Here is a 25,088-nt window from a genome sequence, read left to right as displayed (position 1 = left end):
CAACAAGGCTTGATTCATAGAAGTCACTTAACAAATATTTGATGAATGAATGAATACGTGACTGAACTATGATTGCTTGTAGACAAGCGTCAGGAAAGCCTCCTTGCCTCCAAATGTCTTCCCAAGTAGCCTATCTGGTAAATTGAAATTCTACCACTTTGATTTCATTCCTTTGTGGCTTGGATTTCCTGTTATTTGATAAAATGGAAGCTCCCCCTGCTGGTAAGGATTGGGGTAGCGATCATAATATATCAAGCTATTGTTACCCCCTGTTAATATACTCAGAGGACTACTTTATTAACTCAATTTCTAATTATGGAAGAAAGCATAAGGAAACTCATTGGAAGATATAATCACATTACTTTAGTTTTGGTGTGTATGATACTGAGGGGTGGGTGCCGAGTGGAGGGGAGACGGATGTAGGCTACACGGTAGAACTAGGTAAGGAGCAGTAAACAAAACCATCTATCAATTGGAAGTAATGTTTCAGGAGCATGGTCTCTGAGATCTGTTTGTAACCAGGAAAGCCAAGTTCTTAGAATATAGTGCAAGTTCTCTCTTGCCTACCCCAAGGTATATGATGGGGGAAAATTCTAAAAGCACCGCTGGTCATGAATCGGCCCTGAGTTGGAAGGTGGCCAGGCTGGGTTGAGGAAGTGCCTGCAGACTGAAGGATGTTGACAGGAGGTAAAAGCATTTCTCCTTCTTATGCATTTCTTCATTTTGTACAGTGCCAGCTCTGAGGTTGGCAGTCTGGAACCCAGTAGATTATGTTCTTCTCATGCCCAACCATGGCTTTTCCAATAAAAATGTTAACAGTAGGAACTGCTGTAATGAGAGGAGCCTGGACTCGGCCATAAGACCATGTTGCTGCCTGGACAGGACTCTTGGCAGCCATTGCAGCACCGGACATGACATTTAACCCCCTTGCCTTAGATCCCATACCTATCAAATGAGAATGGTAACAGATTTCCTGCCCACCCGGATTCATTCTTGTGAGAAGTAAATGAATGGCATGAGGTATGACAAAATGCTCTGAAACAGTTCTAAAATAGTAAACAAATTTAAGATATAATTGCAAGAAGTTCGTTGATGCAGCCTTAATATCAACAAACCCAGTCAATGTGCAGAGACATTATGGTCATTGAAGAAGACCTCCTGAACAGAGTGAAGGTAGTATGTGCCCAGACTGTCCCCTCCCTCAATAACTGCCTGAGCACGAAGCTTAATACTAGACTCTGAAATCTTTCTCTCCAAGTACTTTCTGAACAGTCTTTCTCTTATCTTACAGGAGGGGTTGATGGAGGATGGAGTTGCTGGTCCTCTTGGGGCCCCTGCGTTCAAGGGAAGAAATCAAGGAGCCGAGAATGCAATAACCCACCTCCCAGTGGAGGCGGGCAGTCCTGTATTGGAGAGCCAACAGAAAGCAGGCAATGCGAGGAGGAGGAACTCCAGCATTTGCGGTAATGGTGACCAGATCTCCTGGCAATTGCATAGAATAGAGTGCCCTCTGCAGGAAGCGTGGAATATGTGATTGCTGCTATTAAAAGATTTAAAAATTAAATGGCGATTTTTATCAGTGACTTTGCCTTTAGCAGTGGGATCAGTTGAAGGAAGAAGGCATGTGTGGACAGCTTGCACTTGTGTGTTTCAAGTTTTTCTGATACAGATGTTACAAAAGGCTGGGTAACTAGAAGGTCATCTGAGCAAGGGGATCTGAGCAGCAGCTTTGGCATCAAGCAGATCTGCCAATTTGCTGTGTGACCTTGGTAACACCTCTAAAATTAGTATAATCATAGAAGGTAAAACAATAGTAAAATGTCAGAATTAAATGAGATTCAGCATAGAAAGTGATTAGCACAGTGCCCAGCACATAGTAAGCATTGATTAATAGTTGTATTACTCTTCAGATATACCAATCCTATTCATTCATTTATTCATGTATTCATTCATGCATTCATTCATTCATTCATTTATTCATGATTAAGCATAAAGCCAGATGCTCTAGATGGCTAATATCTTCACTGATTAGCCCAGTTGTCTGATACCAACTTCCCACTTGCCGGGACCTTGCAAATTCATCAAGTCTCCTGACTAGGAAGCTGGCGAGCATATGGAATTACTTTAGGAGGAGAAGCTACCTTCGGGGCACATATCTCTGGGAGGATGAGAGTCTCCGGCAGAGGAGGCCTCTATGGACTGGGCTTCTTTTCCCGGCCACTAGACATGAAGCTGGAAGGAAAGGAGCATCCTACGGAGGCACTGGAAGAATTCTCACTCTTCTTGGTGCTTGGAGGGAGAGAATGTTCTCCTCCTCCTGCTCAGTACAAAGAGGAAAATCGTGATCAATACTTCACATTTCTGAGTTTCCTCAAAGTGTGGAAAGCGTATAAGGAACTCAGCTGAGAAGGAGGCGACATTCACGGGCTATTCTGTAATGCTTTCCCTCAGATTTCAGGTCTCTGGAGTGGAGGTAATACTGGTGGCACGTTGGCTTCAGAGGCCATAAAACTATTGTTTAATGATGGATGTCACTGGGATTACCATTATTATGAGCTTCCTCTAGAGATTGCCTTGCGGGAGGTAGAAAGAGCATGACATTAGGAACCGAACCGACTACAACATGAATGCAGCCCTGGTATTTATTACCTTATAACCTTGGGCAAATCATTTAAACTTTCTTTTCGTCGCATACTTCATAGGGTTACTGTGAAGGTGCATTGAGATGTTGCGTACTTACAGAGCAACTGCCAAGGTGCCTAGCACAGAGGAGATGTTCCCTTTCTTGCAGGGTCACTAACAGGAGTTCCTTTAGTTTTAATCCAGAATCAGTTCCGTGTTAAAGACACTTCAGAACCAGACAGCCGAAGAAAAAGTAGGTCTGAGGCAGGTGACCTCTAGAAATCCCATGAAGTAGGTGTTTTGTCCAGAGACTTTTATTTCCTTTTCTTTCTCTTTGTTTTTCATACTACTGACTTAGTAGCTATTTTTTGGTAGTTTATGTTTGAGTTTTCTATCACAGGATATGATCAGATATTGATCCCGAGAATGACAAAAATAGCACATCAGCATGTTTACAGGAATGGAGTTCTTTCAGATGTTAATGAAAAATTCACTGTGGTGCAAAATGTTTATTATGCTGTGGAAATCCATCACATTAATTATGTTTTGTTTCCTTTTCCTTTCAGATTGCTTGAACCACATTGTTTTCCTTTGTCTTTGGTTCCAAAAGAATTCTGTCCATCACCTCCTGCCTTGAAAGATGGATTTGTTCAAGTTGGTTATGAAAGATATATTGTTTTCCTCTGCATATGCTCTTTGCTCCAAGTTCTCTCTCTCCCTAATGTCATAATCGATTTCCTTCTTCCATGATGAAATAGTGCTACAAATAGTTTATATGTGCATTTTAGTTTTAGTGGTAAGGGTTTTAGTTTGTGACTGTACTTCTTTGGCCAAGGTGATTAGAATTCTGCAGAAGGCAGTATATCTTCTGCAGTAAGGTAAATCAATACTGCTGCCCAATGAAATTAGAAATGTAATCATGCCAGAAGGCTGTTAAACATTTCCATTCTTAACACTAAAATAAGAATCCATAAGCAAGTTCTGCAACAAAGAGGACTTTCTCTATTCTTGCCACTGAGAAATGTCTTTCTAAAGATTTTTTAAAAATGTTTATTTATTTATTTTTGAGAGAGAGAGCAGGGGAGGGGCAGAGAGAGAAGGAGAGATTGAATCCCAAGCAGGCTCTGTGCTGTCAGACGCAGGGCTTGAACCCATGAACTGTGAGATCATGACCTGAGCTGAAATCAAGAGTCAGACACTTAACTGACTGAGCCACCCAGGCGTCCTGAGAAATGTCTTTAAAAATTTTTTTTTCAGAAATATTGGGTTTGGGAAGAAATATTGGGTTTATTCCAGAAGCCAATAAGACATTTAGCCAGCATTGGTGAGATATGGGTCATTATACTTGGAGCGATTTTCTTGTTTAGGAAGGAACACAAATTACCTGCCACTTGTCATTCTAGGGAATTTTCTTGGCCTTGCGGCCATATTAATTTCTGCTTTTCTCACTGCTTGTTATGATGAGGCTTTGGCCTCAAGCTCCAATGAAGTCTCCTCCCAGCTCACGTAGGAGGCTTTTGTCAGGACCCTCTCAGTGCTGCCAGCCTTGCTTTCTCAGAGGGTTTGCCTTTGAAATTCTAGGCCCTTAAACACACGCACTGACATTTTGCTGAAGTTTCCCCAAATGTAGATACTGTTGGGAAATGGAAGAGGGCTTCTGTGTGTGTGTGTGTGTGTGTGTGTGTGTGTAGAGAAGGGAATGAGCCCAGCATCTCTAACACTCATTCTGTCCCAATACAGTCACCACAATCTACTAAGTTCCTGAAGGAAACACAGGCTTGGCGAACAAGGCCAAACAAACTCATATACTTCAGCAAACCGTGAACTGTTGTCCCAAACTCCAGTGCATGTGGTGTCCTGTAAGGGGCAGGGGTTCTGAACACTGCCCCATGGACAGGCTACATCACAGTCACCCAGAGAACTTAAGAATAGAGATTGCTGCTTGCCCCCTTACCTTCCTTTTTTTTTTTTTTTTTTTTCTTTCTCATTCTGTTGGTTTTGGATATTGCTTGTGTGTTGTTTTTTTTTTAAATTGCTACTAGTGGTTCTGATACAGAACCAAGTTTGGACACTGTTATAACAGTCCCTTCTGTCAGGCAGACGAAGGCCTATTGGCTAGAACCAAAGCAAATCAACTGTCCTTTCCCAATTTATTCAAACTCAAGTATTAACCTGGGTCCTTTGTTTCCTACCAACTGGAGCCAGACTGGACCAGGACTGACAGTGAATAGTAGAAGGCACCTTGGGATTTGGTTCTAATGGCTGGAGTAGCCAGGTGCTAATGCCGAGCTCTCAGCCCTTCCCCAGGCCGATTTTCTTTACCACCCCTGGGGTGGCAGAGAGCCCCAAGAATGAGGAAAGGAACTAATAGAGATCCCAAAAGAGCATGATTACCCCTTTAAGTTTCAGCTTCAAATTCTTCCTTGCTTCACCATGAAAGCTCACCTCCTGGCATGTCCTTGAATCTGGCCCAGCCACAGTGGCCCTTCCCTTACAAGGTAGGGGCTGGAGCTTAGGATGGGAGAAGATCAGCATTACGCTCCCTCTAAAAGTCATCAGTGAGAAACTTAAACTTTCATAAACATGCTGATAGGATTTGCACATTTCTGTCTGTTCCTACCAGCTTTTATTAGGCGGTATGGCCAATGAGCAGCCCATGACGTCTTACTATGAAGAACTGACCAACAAGTACATTTCCGAGATCTGATAACAATTGTCTTTTCCTGGAACATGCAGGGGCCGGGGGGGAAGGGACTTGGGCAGTGTCCACAAAAGTAATTTTGGTAAAATGCTTAGTACAGTGCTTGGTATTTGGGGACAATTAATAAATTATATGTGGCATTAATAGCTTTATTTTAGTTAATGGTAGTACCAGTGTTGTTGACTAGGACCATACAGGGAAAATTGTTTTTACAGATAATTTTTTAAATTAGTTATTTGAACTTAGTTTGCCTGATGACTAAAAGAAGGCATCATTTATAGCCCAAATATATCTAAAGAAACTTTTTTTAATGCAAAATAGACATACTCTCTCTCTCTCTTTTATTTCTCTTTAGGATGAAGGTGCCATGTTTCCTGTTGGGAAAAATATAGTATATACTTGCAATGAAGGTTACTCTCTAATTGGAGACCCTGTAGCCAGATGTGGAGAAGATTTACAGTGGCTTGTTGGGGAAATGCATTGTCAGAGTGAGTGGACTTGGTTGTAGCATATAACTTAAGATGAGAGAATAATGTGGAAGGGAATGAATCAAGACGAATAACCGCTCACTGTGTGGCCCGTGTCTTGACATTCCTTTCCTGAGAAGCTCATATGCTCCTGTTCAAGTTTCAGCTGTGTCTTGAAAAAGCCCTCAGCAGTCTCTAGTTGATAGTGCTTCTGTTAGGCGAGGCACATTTCACTGCAATTTTAACGTTTCTGGTGCAAATTCGAATAGGCCAGGGAGCTCCATTCTGGCTAAGACCTTCAGAACATCCCATATAGTTCAATTTCTAGGGATGTGACCAAATCAGTGTACTTCCTTGATTGTCCTGCAGTATTAGTTGGTTCAGCAGATGGATAGAGCTGTAGAGATACATTTTTTTTGCTATATCAGTTGGTCTAGGCCTTGGAGAAAAGCCTAGTGTACACGTGAACATCTTTTTCCTCTTGGGTATATACCTCTGAATAAAGTCTCTGAGTCATAGGATGTACATACATTTAGACTTAGTAGATGCTACCAGACTCCCAAATGGTTGTACTAATTTACATCCCTACCAGGATCTGAGAAGCCAAGATTGCTCTGTATCCTTATCAACACTTGATATCAACAATCTTTAAAAAATTTTAGCTATACTGATGAGTGTGTAGCAATATCTTATTTTTTAATTTTGACTTTTCAATTTATATTTTTCCTGGTGACTATGTTATGATGCCTGTTTTCATGTTTATTTGCCATTTGCATATCCTCTTTGGTGAAGTGACTGTCCAATCTTTAGCTCCCCTTTTCTGTTGGTTTGTCTTTTTCTTATTTGTAGGACCTCCTCTCTTCCTCTTTGTTTCTGTCTCTATCTGTCTCTCTGTCTCTCTCTCCTGGAGTCCTTGAACAGAAATTACTGAAATAGAATATAAACATTTTCTAGCTTACAGTAACAAAGCCAAAAGTTGGTTCTTTGAAACGTTTAATAAGATGCTTTCGCTTGAAGAGATTTTTTCCCCTTTATTGTGAATCTGCTGATAAGAAGTTGACCCAGTCTTTGTTCATCTTAAAATGTCTTTGTTTTATCTTCATTTTTGAAGGATGTTTTTATGGGTAAGAAATTCTAGGTTAGCAGTTATTTTATTTAAGCTCTTTAAAGATTTTATTCTAGTGAGACATTCACTCTTAGTCATACCACTTCTGGTTTGGAAATCTTATGTCTGGACACTTTTGAGAATTTCTCTTTTTTTCTGGTCTTTGGGTTTCAGAAGCACCTCCACAGTGATGTGCCGAGGTGTGATTTTCTTTGTCTCTACCCTGGTTAATATTTGAAGCACTTCTTGAATCTGTGCATTTATGTCTTTTGTCAATTTCAGGAGCTTCTTCGCCATTGTGTCCTCAATTATTGCCTCTGTCCAATTCTTGCCCATTTTTCCTCACAAGACACAAATGATATATTTTTTTAGATTGTATATATTACTACATTATTTTGTTTTACATAATTTTTTTCTTCTCTCTGTTTCATCCTAAATATTTTTTAATTGATCTAACTTCCAGCTTATTAATTCTCTGTACACTTGTATATAATCTGCTTTTAAGAACTCTGTTGAGTTCTTAATTTCATTTTCCAATTCTAGATATTTCATTTGTCCACTTTTCTATACTTTCCTTTTCTCCATTGAAATTCTGTTCCTTGTCATTTAATTTTTTCCCAACATGTAAATCACAGTTATTTCAGGGTCCATGGCTGCTAATCCCATTCTCTGGACCTACTGGGGGTCTGTTTCTATTGTCTTTTTTGGGGTTTTGGTGAATTCTTTTCCTTTTAAATGTCATTCCTGTTTTGATTAAATGCCAGACTTTATGTGTGAAAAAATAATGGAATAGTCTGAGGTTTTGGATGACGTTCTCTTCCTCTAGAAAATACTTGATTTTGTTTCCTGCAAACAGTAAGGCTGTTTTATGTCCGGTTTACCTTTGTTCCTAGGGTGTAACCATTAAGGGATCCCAGTGGAAGGTCTGAGATATCTTCCTAGGTCCCTCCTTTGTGACAGGACTGGACTCTACCTCTTTGTCCCCTAGCCCTATTAGACTGTTAAAAACTCTACTCAGCTTTTCAGCCATGAGCTGTAGTTCCTCCTTAGTTTAGCAGCCTTTAAGCATTTTTTTTCCCAAACTTAACAAATACCTCAAGGAGAAAGGCATTACCAAATGTTGTAATCACCCCTTTAGACTTCTCGCTAGAATCTTGTACCTTCAAATTTTCATGACCTTGGTATCTCTCTGATGCTTTTGGAAGTACTTTTTCCTTTACTTTTGTATATCTTTTCTATTTGTCTTTGTGGGAGCATGATTGTGAAGCCAGTGATTGTGTCATGGCCAGAAACAAACAAATCTGATGCTAGATTATTAGCTTTATGAAGGCAGGATATGTAACTTGTATCTTGTTAAATCCCTAGCAGCATACAACATACTTCGTTAAATATAGGCACTCCATAGATGCTGTTTTTGAATTAATGAGTGAATGGAATTTCTGATGGAAATGGTACAGAAACAGAGCAGTATTTTGTAGAATATTGTCCGAAGTCCATTAGAGAGAGATTGCCAATTTTTTTTTTTTCAAATCATGAATTCTGACTTGCTTCCCATAAGTATACATGTTTCTCTTTTTTCTCTTTGCTGTTTTCTCAAGCAGAAGAGTTGAGGTAATGAATGTAACTGAGAAAGACTAGAGATGGAAAACCAAAGAACATTTAATACTTGTATGGTTTCAAGGTTAAAGGTGGTTCTTTAAAACTTTCAAATAATAAAAATATCTAATTGGATATATGCTAATGGTATGCAAACGATATGCACATTTTCTTGGGAAAATTCTGGTGGGACTTCATCAGACCAGAGAGATAAGTGGCAGCTATGGAAAGTTTAGTTTTGACAGCAGCCTGGGCTTTTTAGGACTCTGTTTATAAGGCTGATTCATTTTATGTTGTCACATTGCTTTGAGGGCAGGAGTGGAGGATGGGAACTGTTTTGGTCTTCAGTCTTTTATTGGTCAATTACATGCCAGGCACTGTGGGACATGTCTTTCAGGGCATCCTAGGAGTGAACTTACCTCTTCCTCTTTGTCCTCTAATGTGAAAAAGCAGAGCATGTGTATTAACACTATTCGAAGTTGTCTTTTTTAAAAAAAGGTGGCTTAGGAAAGCAATGACCTTTGTATTCTGTTTTCTTCTATCTTTAGAAATTGCCTGTGTTCTACCTGCCTTGATGGATGGCATACAGAGTCATCCCCACAAACCTTTCTATGCAATTGGTGAGAAAGTGACCATTTCCTGTTCGGGTGGCATGTCCTTAAAAGGTTCTTCAACATTTCTCTGTGGATCCAGCCTTAAGTGGAGTCCTGATATGAAGAATGTTCAGTGTGTGCAGAAAGGTGAGTAGCTTGTAGGTCTGTCCAAGGACACCAGCACTCAGGTGAGTGAGAGTCCTTGTGGCGGTCCTTTATGGCACTGGATGGCCATAACTGTGAGTTATTTCCTCTGTCCTTGTCCCCCTACAAGAAGGTCGGTTCATAGATGGGGTAACAGACTTTGTTTGACGTGGCATAGATAGATTCATGGAAAGCAAGGAAAAGCAAGAAGAGCCCTGTGGTTCTGAAACTAACTTAAATCCTTATCAAAGATTAGCTTTGTATCTGTTTTGGTGCCAAGAAAATAAAGGATTTTCAAAGGATGATTTCTGGCTTTTTTCCTGATTTTTTTAATGTACTTTTATTAAGTACAGAGTTTAAAAACATTCTGTATGTTTCCTTCTGGGTTTTCAGAGGGTTTATTGGCATTATTGAAATAGAAAACTTCAAAGCATTTACATTTAACACTGCAGAGCAGAAGTTATTTAAAGCAAAGTGTTGTGGCTTGTGAAGCCGTTTTTAAGATTGGAAATCCAAAAATCCAGTATTTTGAACATCAGGCAAATTAAAATGGTCTTTAAAGAAGCTATGGTAAGAAGAGATTTAAAAAGCCAAACTATTTCTTTTTAGAGATATTTAAGGTGGGATGGATTTATTTTTTAAATAACCTCCTATTTGTTCTTTACTTACATTTTTTAAAATAAATGGAAAATATATGTTTGTGACAATTAACAAACAGGAAAGAAGGAAAACTCACTTGCATTCAATTTTGTATGGTATTCTTATTTTTCTAGCGTATGACTTTATTTTTTATTAATTTTTTTAATGTTTATTTATTATTGAGAGACAGAGCATGAGCATGGGAGGGGCAGAGAGGGGAAGACACAGAATCTGAAGCAGGCTCCAGGTTCTGAGCTGTCAGCACAGAGCCCGACGTGGGGCTTGAACTCACAAACCGTGAGATCATGACCAGAGCCGAAGTTGCACGCTTAACCGATTGAGCCACCCAGGCGCCCCTCCAGTGTATGACTTGTATTTAATTCAATGCTGAAGTTTGCCTTTTACAGTGAGTATGAAGTACTAGATTTCGTGAGTGATACCATCAGATGGATCAGATGGTCACAACTTAAGAGAGGGCAGGCTGCACAGAGCCATCTGTGGCTGATGGTGGGCATGGGCCGTGGTACGAAACCTAGATGCTGATGACAGAAAACAGGAGGGCAGCATGGCCAATGGTGTGCCTGCTGTGCTGGTTCCCACGTGCTCGTTAGCAGTCAGAGGTCCAGGGCAGGGACAAGTGCTTTGTTTTTTACTGCGCTGAAGCATAAATAGGAATTTATCAGGCATGTTTGAAGTAATGGACCTCTACCAGGAATTCTAAAATTAAAGAGAACAATGTACACTTGATGAGGTTGCTCTTTTATTCCGAATGAGATATTATATACTTATCTTTCTAAAATGTCTCCTTCATTCGTTTTGTAGCACAATTCAGTATGTATTTTCTCCTACACAGTAGCAAATTCTATTAAAGTTTTAATTAAGGGTATTTTTCAGGCCTGTGTGTTTTTCAGAAGTCATGATGAATATTAATAGTAACTACCCTTAAAATATGTCTATCACAAATAACAAACTCCAGGTTTGTCAGCCTCCGAGGTTGAGCTTTTTCAATACCTGATGTATCGGTATTTAGTCTTTTTTTTTTTTTATTGTGGTAAAATAAACATAACATAAAATTTACCATTTTAGCTATTTTTAAATGTACAGTTCAATGCATTAAGTGCATTCCCATTATCGTGCAACCAACATCACCATCCATCTCCAGGACTTTCTCATCTTCCCAACTGAAACCCTGTGCTCATTAAACACTAACCACTGATTTGTCCCTCCCTCCATCAGTATGTAGTTTTGACATAAAGATATAGGAAATTAAGAAAGCTGTGTTCTTAAACGCAAAGGTCTTCGGTCTAGCTGATTCTACCTGTGATTTTTCATAAAGAAATTGTAATAACTTGTAGAAAACATTTAAAATCTAAACTGTCATTCTTATGAATGATTAACAAATAAACTTTTAAAAAATATCATTTCCGGGGTGCCTGGGTGGCGCAGTCGGTTAGGCGTCTGACTTCAGCCAGGTCACGATCTCGCGGTCCGTGAGTTCGAGCCCCGCGTCAGGCTCTGGGTTGATGGCTCGGAGCCTGGAGCCTGTTTCCGATTCTGTGTCTCCCTCTCTCTCTGCCCCTCCCCCGTTCATGCTCTGTCTCTCTCTGTCCCCCCCCCAAAAAAAAAAAAAAAATATATATATATATATATATATATATCATTTCCAGTTTTATTGGGAAATAATTGACATACATCACTGTAGAAGTTCAAGGTATACAGTGTGATGGTTTGATTTGCATCTACTGTGAAATGATGACCACGGTAGGTCTGCTTAACATCTGTCATCTCACAAAAGCACAATTAAAAAAAAAAAGAGGGGTGCTGGAATGGCTCAGTCGGTTAAGCGTCCGACTTTGCTTAAGTCATGATCTCATGGTTCATGAGTTCGAGCCCCATGTTAGGCTCTGTGCTGACAGCTCAGAGCCTGGAGCCTGCTTCAGAGTCTGTGTCTCCCTCTCTCTCTCTGCCCCTCCCCTGCTCATGCTCTGTCTCTCAAAAATAAATAAACGTTGAAAAAAAGCAAATTTCTCCTTGTGATGAGAACTCTTATGATCCACTCTTCCAACACTCTACCTGTATATCATTGAGCAGCATCAACCACATTACATCCCCAATACTCATCTCTCTTATAACTGGAATTTTGTATTCTTCGGCCACCTTCTTCCATCCCCCCCCCCCCCCCATCTCTAGCAAATAAACGTCTAGGCACAATGAAGAGCTCATTTGCATGGCTTTATCATAGAACTTTAGTTTTGGTACATTTAGATTAGACTTTTCTTAACCCCAACACTATTGGAAGTTTGGGCCCGGGAGCTCTTTGTTGTGGGAGTCTGTCTTGTGCATTGTAAGATATTTAGACATTGCCAAATTGCCCCTGCTTGAGAAGCACTGATCTAGATAACACCACCTTAAAAAACATTTTATTTTGGAATAATTTTAGATTTTGGAAAAGTTGCAAATAGAGTTTCTATATGCCCTTTACCATGTTCTCATAATATTAACATCTTATATAACTTGACATAATTTAGTGAGTTGACTAAGACATTAATATTAGTGCAATACTATTGAGTAAACTACAGACTTTATTTATATATCACCAGAGTTTTTCCATGAATGTCTTTTTTTTTAATGTTTATTTATTTTGAGAGAGAGAGAAAGCACAAGTGAGGGAGGGGCAGAGAGAGAAAGAGGGAGAGACAGAATCCCAAGCAGACTCAGTGCTGTCCACACACAGCCCAATGTGGGACTTGAACCCACAAACTGTGAGATCATGACCTGAGATAAAACCAAGAGTCAGATGCTTAACCAACTGAGCCACTGAGGCACCCCTTCACTGATGTTGTTTTAATGGTCTAGGATCCAATTCAGGATACTACATTGCATTTAGGATACTACTATTCTAAAGGGGAGTATTTAAAGAATGAGTACTTATTATACACATTGCTGAACCTGGCGGGCTACAGTTCACATTGTTACCATTTTTACAAGTTACGAATTGTCCCCGAGATTTTACTGTCTTATCTAAAGCTCTTAGGTTTTCCAAAGTGAGGAAGTATTGCATAGTTTGTGCATCCGTAAAAATATGCTTTTCAGATAAACTACCTTTATAAATATATCCAACAGAGAACTAGTTTTATGATGGGAAAGTATATATACCATTGACTTCCATTGTCATGAAGCAGGAAGGAGGTGGGAATAACAGGATGTTTTAGGTTAGTCACCTTGTTATCAGGTATAGCTGAGGAGACGACAGTTAAATTAAGCTCTTGTAAGCTGGCCTAAGGTGTTTTCCTGTCAAAGCTGGAATGATGGTTGACTTTTGATCCATTTGTAGAAAACACAAAGCAATGGAAAAGGTTTAATTAATGTAAGTACCTCTAGATATTTACTCACTGTTGAAAGGAGACCAGTTAGACACTTATATGTTAGAGGTTGTTAACAGATCTTGGGGTACAAGGGAGTTCTCCATGTGGAGATCACATTACGGCGCTTTCTGCCCCACTATAGACAGAGGGGGCAACATGCAGTCCAAACAACAAACAGTTTATAAGCACCGACTGCTTGATGAAAGGGAGCCTCCTCCACTGGCCTTGAATTCAGGCAAACATGGACTTAAATCCTGGCTTGACCAATTTGTTAAATGTGTGAACTAGCACTAGTTTCTTAACTTTTCTGACCCTTAATTTCTTTTTATTTTTTTTTTATTTTTTTTTTACGTTTATTTATTTTTGAGACAGAGAGAGACAGAGCATGAACGGGGGAGGGGCAGAGAGAGAGGGAGACACAGAATCGGAAGCAGGCTCCAGGCTCCGAGCCATCAGCCCAGAGCCCGACGCGGGGCTTGAACTCACGGACCGCGAGATCGTGACCTGAGCTGAAGTCGGACGCCCAACCGACTGAGCCATCCAGGCGCCCCATCTGACCCTTAATTTCTTTAACTCTGAAGTGGGGATTTGTTAAGGGGGATTAAATATCACAACAGCCACTGTTCCCACAGTAGTAAATGCTCAAGGTATGGTAGCATTGAAATTATTTGTAGGCTTCTCCTAGGAACACTGTTGTTTGTAAAATGCTTTACAGCTTTTTTTTTTTTTTTTTTTTTTTTTTTTACTGTACAAATTTGTAGCAGTTGAGAATATTACAGAACCTGGTTCAACAATTAAAATAATAGTTTGTTTACCACAAAGAAGCTCTTTGCAATGATTGCATCTCCCTTATCCTTTTTTTTTTTTTTTTTTTTTAGAAACCACTTTAACCCTGGCAGTGCCTGAATGTCAGCCCTGGGAGAAACTGAAGAATTCAAGATGTGTTTGTAAAATGCCTTATGAATGTGGGTAAGCTCTGTCTTTGCTCACCTCTCTCTGGTTTGTTTTATTCAAGGTAAAAAATGTTTTGGTAGATGCTAGTGTCTCTGTTTGATCCAGGGTGTTGCTTACCAAGGGTTAAAGATTTTTGCTTGCATTTTAATCTGGCCCATCTGCTGTCTGTTATTTGCCTGGGTCTCTGGGGCTGACACCAGTGGTGTTGAGCAGTGTTGTACTCTGTCTAGAGAAAGGCTGAAGGACTTGGGCACTGCTAGTTTTCTATATAAAATGGGGCAACGTGAAAACTTGAGGATTTAGAGCTTACAAAGATTAGGACTGAAATTCCCTTGAAAGATACACTTTTAAAAAAAAAGTTTATTTCTTTATTTTGAGAGAGACAGAGACAGCACAAGCAGGGGAGGGGCAGAGAGAGAGGCAGAGAGAGAATCCCAAGCACTGATACTGCAGAGCCCACTGTGGGGCTCAAACCCATGGAACAGCAAGACCATGACCTGAGCTGAGATCAAGAGTCAGAGGCTCACAGGAAGAGGTGCTCCACAGGAAGAGCTTTTATGCAAAGCTGGAGACAGAGGAAGATTCTGAACAGATGGCAGCCAAGGAAGAGTGGAGTCCCTCATTTTAGGGACCTCAGACACTGCCCTGGAGTGAGCCAGGGCAGTGAACATCCCTTAAATCTCCTGCCATTGCTCAAATTCACCTGAAGCTAGAGGACAAGGAAGTCTATGGATATAGCTCATAGTTTCAGCCTTCCCGGCAGCAGGGGGGAAGAGTGGAGAACCAATCTGGAGACACAAATGGGAGATATCTAGGCTAAGGCGTTTATTGGTCATCTTTAAGGCTAAGAATCAAAACACAAATTTACTGACCAGTTACAGTTGGCCCTTGAACAACATGGGGGGTTAGGGGTGCTAATCCCCTCACATAGTCAAAAATCCACATATAACTTTTGACTTCTCCAAAACTTAACTACTGAGAGCCTACTGTTGACTGTTACCAATAACATAAATATTTTCTATGTTATATGTATTATTTACTGTATTATTATAATAAAGTAACTAGAGAGAAGAAAATGCTATTAAGAAAATCATAAGGAAGAGAAAATACATTTATAGTACTATACTATATCCAAAAAACCCAGGGGCACTTGGGCGGCTCAGTAGGTTAAGCGTTCAATTCTTGGTTTCAGCTCAGGTCATGATCTCGCAGTTCATGGGATTGAGTTCTACTTCGAGAGCCTGCTGGGGATTCTCTCTCTCCCTCTCTCCCTGCTCTTCCCTTGCTCAAGTGCGTGCGCACTCTCTACATAAATAAATAAACATTAAAAAAAAATCTATGTATAAGTGGACCCACGCATGCAGTTAAAACCAATGTTGCTCACAGATCAACTATACTTGGCTTTCAATTATTATTGTCGGCAAAACACATATCCAAATCCTTGACCACTCACAGGGAGTAATGGTGATTCTGGTGGCATCTTATAAGATGTAACTTCTTGTGAGAAAAAAATATAGCTAAATAGTGTAAATAGCAGTGGTGGTCAGCCCAGAATATTCTGACTGTGGTGTTATTTTTTATTAATCATTGTTGACTTTGATTCACTTTCATCCTCTTTCCAACTTTTCTGATTCATTTAGTTTATCTGCAGCCTGCTGTTTAGAGACTTGGTGTGAGCTTTCTATCAGATACTGATAACAAGGTGGCTTTACAAGGTCTCTGCCCTTCAAGCTGTTCTGAGTAGTTCGATTTAAGGTTTAAATAAACAGATAAAAGAAAGATATAAGGATTTGTTTTTGTGACGTAAACAACTCCAAGTAAATTTAGCTCTTGGCCATTGAAGAAAGTATTAGAGCTAAACATACACAAAAATAAATATAGACTCCGTCTACTATACAAAAATACTTTGTTGTCTAAGGTTTCACTACAGTAATGCTTTCCTTATCCATCAACATTCAGAAATGTCCTTGTTTTTATTAGTGACATTTCTACAAAGCTGAATCTCACCATTTGAGTACCAATGCTTAAGGAAAAAAAGTAATAATTTTTCTAGAACTATTTCTAAACTATTTTGTAAACACAGATACTTTAAAAAATCCTATTGAAAAATACAGTTTCATCTTCCCTTGAGGCATCGGTCATGAAGTGTTGCACAATGCCGTGTTATGGACAGGAACTCTCCAGGCTACCGGACTGGGACGAGCTAACTTCTCCTGCCTTCAATGGTCCCACACGACTGCCATCTCTGAATGTGTGATCTTTGCTGATTTTCTGTCTCCTTCCTGCTTGTCAACCCACCCGCGTCCCCAGCAGACCTTGCCTTCTCTTCTAAGTTGCTGTATCTGATCTGCTCTAGATGAAACAAGATCAACACTAGATATCTCAGCTTGTAAAAATTGGGAACAAATACAGAGTAAAATTTGTTCATCTTGAAGATCTGAGGAGGGTGAGCCCAGCAATGAAGGAGATTTGAGTGTTTGCTCCATCTTTTTCCTGTGGGTGGTGACATCTGAGGCACTGAGCTCCCAGCCTCGCCTTTCACTTCACATCCTCCACTTGTAAGAAGGAAAGTCTTCTAAAGAATGTAATTTAAAAAATTTGTTTCAGATCCTCCTTGGATGTATGTGCGCGAGATGAGAGAAGCAAAAGGATACTGCCTCTGACAGTTTGCAAGCTGCACGTTCTCCACTGTCAGGGTAGAAATTACACTCTTGCTGATAGGGAGAGCTGCACTCTGCCTGTCCCAGCCCAGAAAGCCTGTGGTGCCTGTCCGCTCTGGGGAAAATGCGATGGTAAGGGGCATTGTGTATTTGTATATGTGCTGCCGAAGCGAGCACTGGGGCATTGTGTATTTGTAACTATAACAGTGCTAAGGTAGTAGTACTGAGGTCTTTTATTTTATTTTATTTTATTTTTAAATGTTTATTTATTTTTGAGAGAGACAGAGACAGACTGTGAGTGGGTTAGGGGCAGAGAGATAGGGAGACAAAGAATCCAAAGCAGGCTCCAGGCTCCGAGCTGTCAGCACAGAGCCCGATGCGGGGCTCGAACTCGATGAGCTGTGAGATCATGACCTGAGCTGAAGTCGGAGGCTCAATCGACTGAGCCACCCAGGTGCCCCAGTACTGAGGCCTTTTAAACGGTAGTTTCTAGTTTAGCAGCAGATCCAAGCAGATCCCTGAGGACATGAAAGTCTCAGGCTGGTTTGAGAGTGAACTGTCCTTATCTACAGTCCTCCTTGGGGAATGGGGTAGGTCAAGTATCTAAGAAGACAAGGAGACGACATTCTTGATGGTTTGAATGTCCTTCCAAACACTGGTGATTCTCATTCCACCTTCATGATTTTTGCTCTGTCCTCCTATTATCCATATAATGAACTCATTAAAAAAATAGACTCACAGGGGTGCGTGGGTGGCTTAGTCAGTTAAGAGTCTGACTTCAGCTCAGGTCATGATCTCACAGTTTGTGAGTTCGAGCCCCACATCGGGCTCTCTGCAGACAGCTCAGAACCTGGATCCTGCTTTAGATTCTGTGTCTCCCTCTCTCTCTGCCCCTCCCCACCCCTCTCAAAAATAAGTAAACATTAAAAACATTTTAAAAAATGGACTCACATAAAAATAACTTTTTTAAAAAAGGAAATTTTATCATTTCTTAAAAAGAAGCATCACTTGCCATAAATATTAGATGACCACAAAAATACATGTAATGAAACAAAATAAGGTTGTAGATTCTAGCCAGATGCTGCTGGAAGCTTGAGGGATGCTGCTTCTTTGGGATAAAGGGAGTTCAGCAAGTGTTAGGGGGTGTTAAAAGCATGTCAGTGCCAAGGTGACACTTTCTTCTAGAAGTAATAAAAAGAATTTGAAGAGAATAAAAAAGGAGTTACTCTTTCACGTTGTGGCTCAAGATTGGCCGGTCAACTGTGTCCATATAGCACTTACCGTGATCTTGAACAGCACCCCTGGCATGGCCTACCTCCCACAGTTTCAGGTATATTATCAAGGGGGAAAGCCTGGCTGGCTGCAGCCAAGTCGCTGCCTCAGTTTCCCCATCTGTAAATTTGGGAGCCGGACTATGTGATCTGTGAGATCTCTGCCAGCAACTCAGGTCCTCCTCATGGCCTGTGCCAGCCAGGCCCCTGCGCTCTCGCTCCTGGACTGTTGGCCACCCAGGCGATGACATACTGAACTCTAAACCATTGGGTTGGGTTAGGATCGCCGGTCACCAGTGAGCTTGTCACTCCTTTTGGAGACACCTGGCTGGTGCATTCCAGCCTGACACCTAAGCGCACACTGTGAATTCTCCCCCAACTCATTTCTGGCTTTTTTTTTTTTTTTTTTTCTTTAATGTTTATTTTTGAGAGAGAGACAGACAGACTGTGAGCAGGGGAGGGGCAGAGAGAGAGGGAGACACAGAATCTGAAGCAGGTTCCAGGCTCTGAGCTGGCAGCACAGAGCCCAATGCAGGGCTTGTACTCAGGAACTGGGAAATCATGACCTGAGCCGAAGTTGGCACTTAATCCCACCCAGGCGCCCCAGACTTGTTCTCCGGCCCCCCCCCCCCGCACTGTCCCGGCACCCCATATGTGGTCTTCTGTGTTTTACGCCCTCTCTCTTAAAGTAAGTTGAATTCTTTTCTTTGTCTGTTTGAGCCTTGAGTCAACTTGGTCTTTGTTGAGGTCTCCTTATCTGGTCAGGGGTTGAGGGCTTACTGAGCTTCTGGCTCCCCTAGCCAGCAGCCCAGAGGAGGGAGACGAGAGGGAGTGCCCCTGATTTGGAGAGGGCTGGCCCATGCACCCCCCTCCCCCTCCCCCGGCGGCCTGGCGCCAGCCTAGAACCCTCCTCATGCTGAGTGGAGCGCAATGCTGGACTTCCCTGGCCCTCCCCCTCTCCCAGGGCGGTCAGTTGATGCCTCCAGGCAGGAGCTTGGAGAGATCTCCGCAGGGCATCGGGACTTTGGAGGTAATGTGACTTCACTCTCCCACCTCCTCCATGTGCCGTTAAGCCTCTGCCGCTCTTCTTTCCAGCCCAGAGCAGCAAATGTGTCTGCAGAGAAGCATCGGAGTGCGAGGAAGGTGGCCTTAGTGTCTGCGTGGAAGTGAACGGTGTGGAGCAGACGATGACCGAGTGTGCGGCCGGTGCGCTCAGGTGCCGAGGGCAGGGCGTCACGGTCACCAGCACGCGGCCCTGCGGAGCGGGGACCCCGTAGGCTCCCGTGGCCCTTGGCTGGTTCCGAATCCCGCAGCTGCCGTGGCTGAGGTAAAACGTGCATACGGTCACTTCTCCCAACTGCCAGCCACCAGTAGAAGCACCGACCTGCGTTCTGCCAAACCCGAACCGAGATGCTCCTGTTCTTCCTATTTAAAATGCCAGTCAGGATGAACAGTACGCATGAACCTTTGCATGAGCTGTGTGTTCCTGGACAAATTGCTGACACACCTGGACCTTGACTTTTTAATCTGAAAATGAGAGGATTAGACCGGAGAACCTGGGATACTCCCTTCAGCCCTATGATTCTTTTAAGTATGATGGACTCCACCCATGGGCCGGAAACACTGTACAAAAGGATTAGGAAAACGGTAAGATTAGAGAGGTTGGCTTCCCTCAGTGAAACTGAATGCAAACGGGACCTTAAATGGAAAAAGACAGATACAAATATCCATCCCAAGGAGTAATCTCTCGCCTGGCCCTGTGGACTCCAGTACCACGTGTAAGGATCCTAAAATCTTACTGGGAAATGGAACCACTGACATTTCAGAACCAAGTTTATTGTGGTACCTTCTGCCTTCTTGTCGAACAACAAACACAATCCCGTCTTCTCTTTGGGGCTTTTCTTTAGTGTGTGTCAAACACGAGGACTGTAATTTGCCCACTTTCTCCCCTTTTCTTCTGTAGGAAACATCAATTCATGCCTGGGGTGTTGAGTGATCATATATTTGACAGAATAGTTTTCTCTAATGTGAATACATGCTTGGATTTTTCAGGGGGCCATACAGGTACATCAGCGTGAGACATTGGCCTTCTATTTATTCCTTATTCATCTTTCATCAAAACAAAAAAGTAGCTGTGGGAGATGACATGAGTGGGCTTAAATGGAATTTAAAATATGCTTTTATATACAAATAATATCTGTGTACTTTTCTGATACTGATAAAGACATTTCAGCAAAACCTTAGTTAAAATGACAGTGATTAAAATCTCATTAAAGATACTATCCTTTGGAATTTTTTGATCTGTATCATGTTTAATTTTAAAGAATCTTCCCATGAAGAATGGCTAATGTGTTCTTTTTAAATATATTTTTATTCTTTAAACTACTTTATTGAGGTATGATTGACATGTAAAAAGCTGTACTGATTTAATGTGTACAACTGGATGCGTCTGGGGATGAGTATATACCAATCAAGACCATAAACCTATCCATCACCTCCCAAAGTTTTCTCCCACCTCTCTTATTATCTTTCTTATTTCTTATTTATTCTTATTTCTCACTTATTTTTATTAAAAATGTCACCTAAGATCTTTCTTCTTAGAAAATCTTAAGTATATGTGAAAGGATTGTTAGCTATAGGCACTATAGCACGTAGCTACAGCAATGCTGTGTAGTGGATCTCCAGAACTTATTCATCTTGCATAACTAAACCTTGGCGCTCTTTAAGCATCACATCCCCGAATGCCCTTCTCCTCAGCCCCTGGCAGCCACCATTCTACATTCTGCTTTATGAATTTTTATTTATTTGAGAGAGAGGAGGGGGGAGAGGAGAGAGAGAGAGAGGGAGAGAGAGAATCCTAAACAGTCTCCACACTCAGTCCAGAGCCCTATGTGGTGCTCAATCCCATGACCTTGGGATCATGGTCTGAGCCAAAATCGAGAGTCAGACACTCAACCGACTGAGCTACCCAGGCGTCCCTTGAATATTTTAGATCATACCTATACGTGAGATCATCTAGTATTTCTTTGTTTGGTTTATTTCATTTAGCGTAGTGTCCACAAGGCCCACCCACATTGTTGTAAATGGCAGGATTTCCTTCCTTTTGAAAGGCTGAATAATATTCCATTGTGTGTATGGAAAATGTACCACAGTTTCGTTATTCATTCATCCCTGGATGAACACTTAGGTTGTTTCTATATCTTGGCTGTTGGGAATAATGCTGCAATGAACATGGGAGTGCAGCTACCTCTTTGGGATCCTGATTTCAATTCCTCTGGATATTTGCTCAGAAGTGGAATTACTAGATCCCATGGTAGTTTTATTTATAACTTTTTGAGGAACCTCCATGCTGTTTTCCACAATGGCTGTCTCAATGTGTTCCTACTGGAAATCCACGTAGGATCCAGGTCTAGCTTTATATACCACATTGTCCCTTGAGTGAAGAGTCAGATAGAATATATGGAAGTTATAAGGAGGCAGGTTTAAATAGATTGAAAACAATAATGTTCAGAAATGCTTAATTGAGGCCAACTGCATTTGTTAGAGGTTATAAGGGAGTTAATTTCTACCCTGGGTAGGGGGACAGATTTGAAATTGCAGGCCCAGATGCAGATCCAAAAACCAAGTTGAACAAGTAATTTATTTGGGAGGAAGAGATCAGTATCCTTTCAATAACTTCTCCTTTTGTCTTAAGCTAGTATAGGGTTAAATTTCTACTACTTGTGCTCTACCACCCTCCCTTCCTAATTGATACAGAGGATATGGTAAACATTATCAAATGCTATAGGAGAGGTCAAATGAGGTCTGAAGCAAAGAAATGAGCAGATTTGACAACTAAGGTTTGAGAAAGAAGTTTCACCGACTTAGTGAAGGAGAAGTAAGGAGTTAGTGAATAGTTGGTGGAGAAGGAGGGAGCAGGAATGAGGTAGAGAGATGCCATCTTGAAGTATTAAATTTTGTACTTTCTTTCTTTTCTGAACATTCTTACACTCAACCTTTCTTCTAGTTAGAGATGTTCATGATTGCTTATAAGAGAATTAGGATCATTGCAGTGAATCTGCAAGGAGAAAGTAACTTTCAACATTAAGTCTTTTAAAGCGTTTTGAAACTTGAAAATAAGCTCTTGAACATCTAAATGGAAGGCTCAGGGGAAAGATAGGAGGACTGTTTATGCCATGAAAATTGACTGCAAAGAGAAGAGAGGGAGTGTGAGAATTCCTCCCGTTTGCCCTTCCCGCTGCCTTGGACCAGGTGAGGGTCATCTGGGTTAGAGAGGGCTATAGCCTTGGAGGAGAAGGCAGAAAGTGCTGGCATTAAAGCCTCTGGAGGGGGACAGAAGAAGAGGAGGGAATTGGCAGGTGCATTATGCATCCCTAGCCTCAGCGAGGTACATGGGAGCTAAGCCTCATCCTCCACGTCATCACTCACAATTTAAGTGGACACAGCAAGTCACCCAGGCAGAGAAGCTGCATTGGAAGATCTGATCACATTGGAGAGTGTCTTCTTGTGACATTTCCTAATAACTGACCAAATGGTAGTGCTGCCTATCAATGCCCTGAGATTTAGTGAACCTCGTCCAGACTGCTCTGCATATAACCTCCCTCCCTTCCACCAACAATCTGGGACACTTGTAATCTCCTGAAACAGAGGAAGGTTCTTATACTCAGGTGCGGGGTACTGGGAGTGTGGGGTGGCAAGCAGAAGTATCTGACAAATGCACCCCGGACCTCTGAGTTACCTGGCAACTGGCCAGCTAACTGGTTAATTGGATCGAGGACTCCCCTTCAGCTGGGAAGGTCATGACTAATCTCAGCTTCATGTGAGAATTGTGATCCCATTCTGTTGTGAAGTAGTCACTTTGAGCTGCAGGTGCTGGGCAGATGGTGTACCCAGCATTCCCTAAAACAGGTTGTTATGTGCCTTTACCTTTGGGTTAAGATAAATATGTGTATTAAGGAATACTTTTGAACCCCATAGCTTATCATCTGTTCTATATTTTCTCTCTGCGGATACCAAAATTTCTTACTCCCACACACTCACTAACCCACCACAAGCATTTGGGTTATTTCATTTTGTAAAAAAATGTTCATTTTTGGGGCGCCTGGGTGGCTCAGTCGGTTAAGCGGCTGACTTCAGCTCAGGTCATGATCTCGCGGTTCATGAGTTCAAGTCCCACGTCAGGCTCTGTGCTGACAGCTCAGAGCCTGGAGCCTGTTTCAGATTCTGTGTCTCCCTCTCTCTGACCCTCCCCCATTCATGCTCTGTCTCTCTCTGTCTCAAAAATAAATAAACGTTAAAAAAATTGTTTTTAAATAAATAAATAAATAAAATGTTCATTTTTGAGCGAGAGAGAGAGAGGGAGGGAAGGGGAGAGAGAGAGAATATGAGGGGAGTGGGGCAGAGAGAGAGGAGGGGACAGTGGATCCCAAGCTGGCTCGGTGATGACAGGAGAGAGTCCGACACAGGGCCGGAAATCATGAACCACAAGATCATGACCTGAGCCGAAATCAGATGCTTAGTTAACTGAGCCACCCAGGTGCCCTGGCATTTAGATTATTTCTAATAGCTAGTGGAAGTGGTCATCATAAACTTGAAGATAAACTAAAATGCTATGTACTTTGGGTACAAAATGAAGTAGGTGTTCAAGTGTACCTGTTCTTTTTCTGAGGTAGGAGAGGGGGTGGGAAGGGACAAGACAAGAGAAAAGAAATGAAAGAGAGAGAGAGAATCATTTTTAGTACAGGATTAGCAGAAATGAGCAGCCACATTTGCCTTGCTACCTACCAGTCCACTGAGATTTTTCCTTCTGGATGGCCTAAAGTGTATTCAACACTTGTGCTAGAAATGGAATGACCTGTTTCTTTTTCAGAACACCGAGCCAGAAAGCAACCACAGTAGGAGGCAATTTCCGTTAATATCTGAGAAACCAGAGGTATATGCATGCCTTTCAATTACCTTGGTCTTTCAGGCAGCTCACATATTCGGGGACAGGAAAGCTGATGGCATGATAGGAATCCCTGCTGTGACAACCAAAGCACAACCAATTTGTCTTTTTATTTATTCCTGTCAGGCAAAGCTCCAGATTTACACTCAAAACATCAATCATGTAAGGAAATTTGCTTTTCCAAGCCAAGGGTTAACAAGACTGTATAGAAAGACTGTCGTTGTTTGAGAAGAAATGGGCTGATGGTGACTAGATGCGTAGGAGAAGAAAGACAATAAAATGTTATTTTTGATTTACAGGCTGAGGACAATTTCCTGTGAAAGGACAAACATAAAGAACTGTCCTGTTATTGCTGCCATTTGCGCACGTCCTTAGGAGAGGAGACTTGCACTGAATTCCAAGGGTGGGGTTTTAGGTACACAACACATCAGTGATGTTTATGACAGAGATGCATTGACTTGAGGCATAAAGTGTATGTGCTGCAGAATGAGTGTCCATTATGTAATAATCAGCTGATCAAGTCGGCTGGGAACACAGAGGGGTCAAGGAATTTTCTATAATTGTGAAATGGAATTTTCTCATCAAAGGTAAGTTTCCCAGGCATCCTCCAGACAAAGTGATTAACACAAAAGGCTCAGCATTGATGTGTTATTAGACTATTATACAATCCATGAGTGTATTATGACAGTATTTAATAAATGGCTCCAATAGAACTCTAAGTCTGGAAACTCTTCTCTGCACAGATGCTAAGTATTAAGAGAAACTCCTGAGGTCAGGCATGATGTAAAACTGGACAAGCCAACTAAGTGGATGATTACAGCCCTACTGGATTAAATAGTTTGGTATGATAATAAGGGGCCCTCTGAAGTACTACGGATATAGTGCACAGAATTCATTAAATGTGATTTTCTGCTTGTTCTATCAGTTATTGAGAGTGTTGACATCTCCAACTGTAAGTGTGGATTTATTCATTTGCTTTATGTATTTTGAAGCTCTGTTATTAGGCACATAAACTTTTAGAATCATT

General features: G+C 41.4%; 1 protein-coding gene across 3 annotated transcripts in view; it reads left to right on the top strand.

The window, feature by feature from the left end:
- C7 (complement C7) overlaps positions 1-20,502 on the top strand; it is a 56,131-nt gene extending 35,629 nt beyond the window's left edge. For all 3 annotated transcript variants that reach the window (XM_049648721.1, XM_049648720.1, XM_049648719.1), the window contains 7 exons: positions 1,292-1,463; positions 3,189-3,276; positions 5,679-5,811; positions 9,040-9,231; positions 14,111-14,201; positions 16,794-16,978; positions 19,213-20,502. In XM_049648721.1, coding sequence (XP_049504678.1) covers positions 1,292-1,463; positions 3,189-3,276; positions 5,679-5,811; positions 9,040-9,231; positions 14,111-14,201; positions 16,794-16,978; positions 19,213-19,394 — 1,043 coding nt within the window. In that variant the 3' untranslated portion in view covers positions 19,395-20,502. The remainder of the gene's footprint in view (positions 1-1,291; positions 1,464-3,188; positions 3,277-5,678; positions 5,812-9,039; positions 9,232-14,110; positions 14,202-16,793; positions 16,979-19,212) is intronic.
- Positions 20,503-25,088: the final 4,586 nt, after the last annotated feature.

Source organism: Panthera uncia (assembly GCF_023721935.1).
Source record: "Panthera uncia isolate 11264 chromosome A1 unlocalized genomic scaffold, Puncia_PCG_1.0 HiC_scaffold_17, whole genome shotgun sequence".
Classification (NCBI taxonomy): Eukaryota; Metazoa; Chordata; class Mammalia; order Carnivora; family Felidae; genus Panthera; species Panthera uncia.
This window is presented reverse-complemented; position numbering and strand designations above follow the sequence as displayed.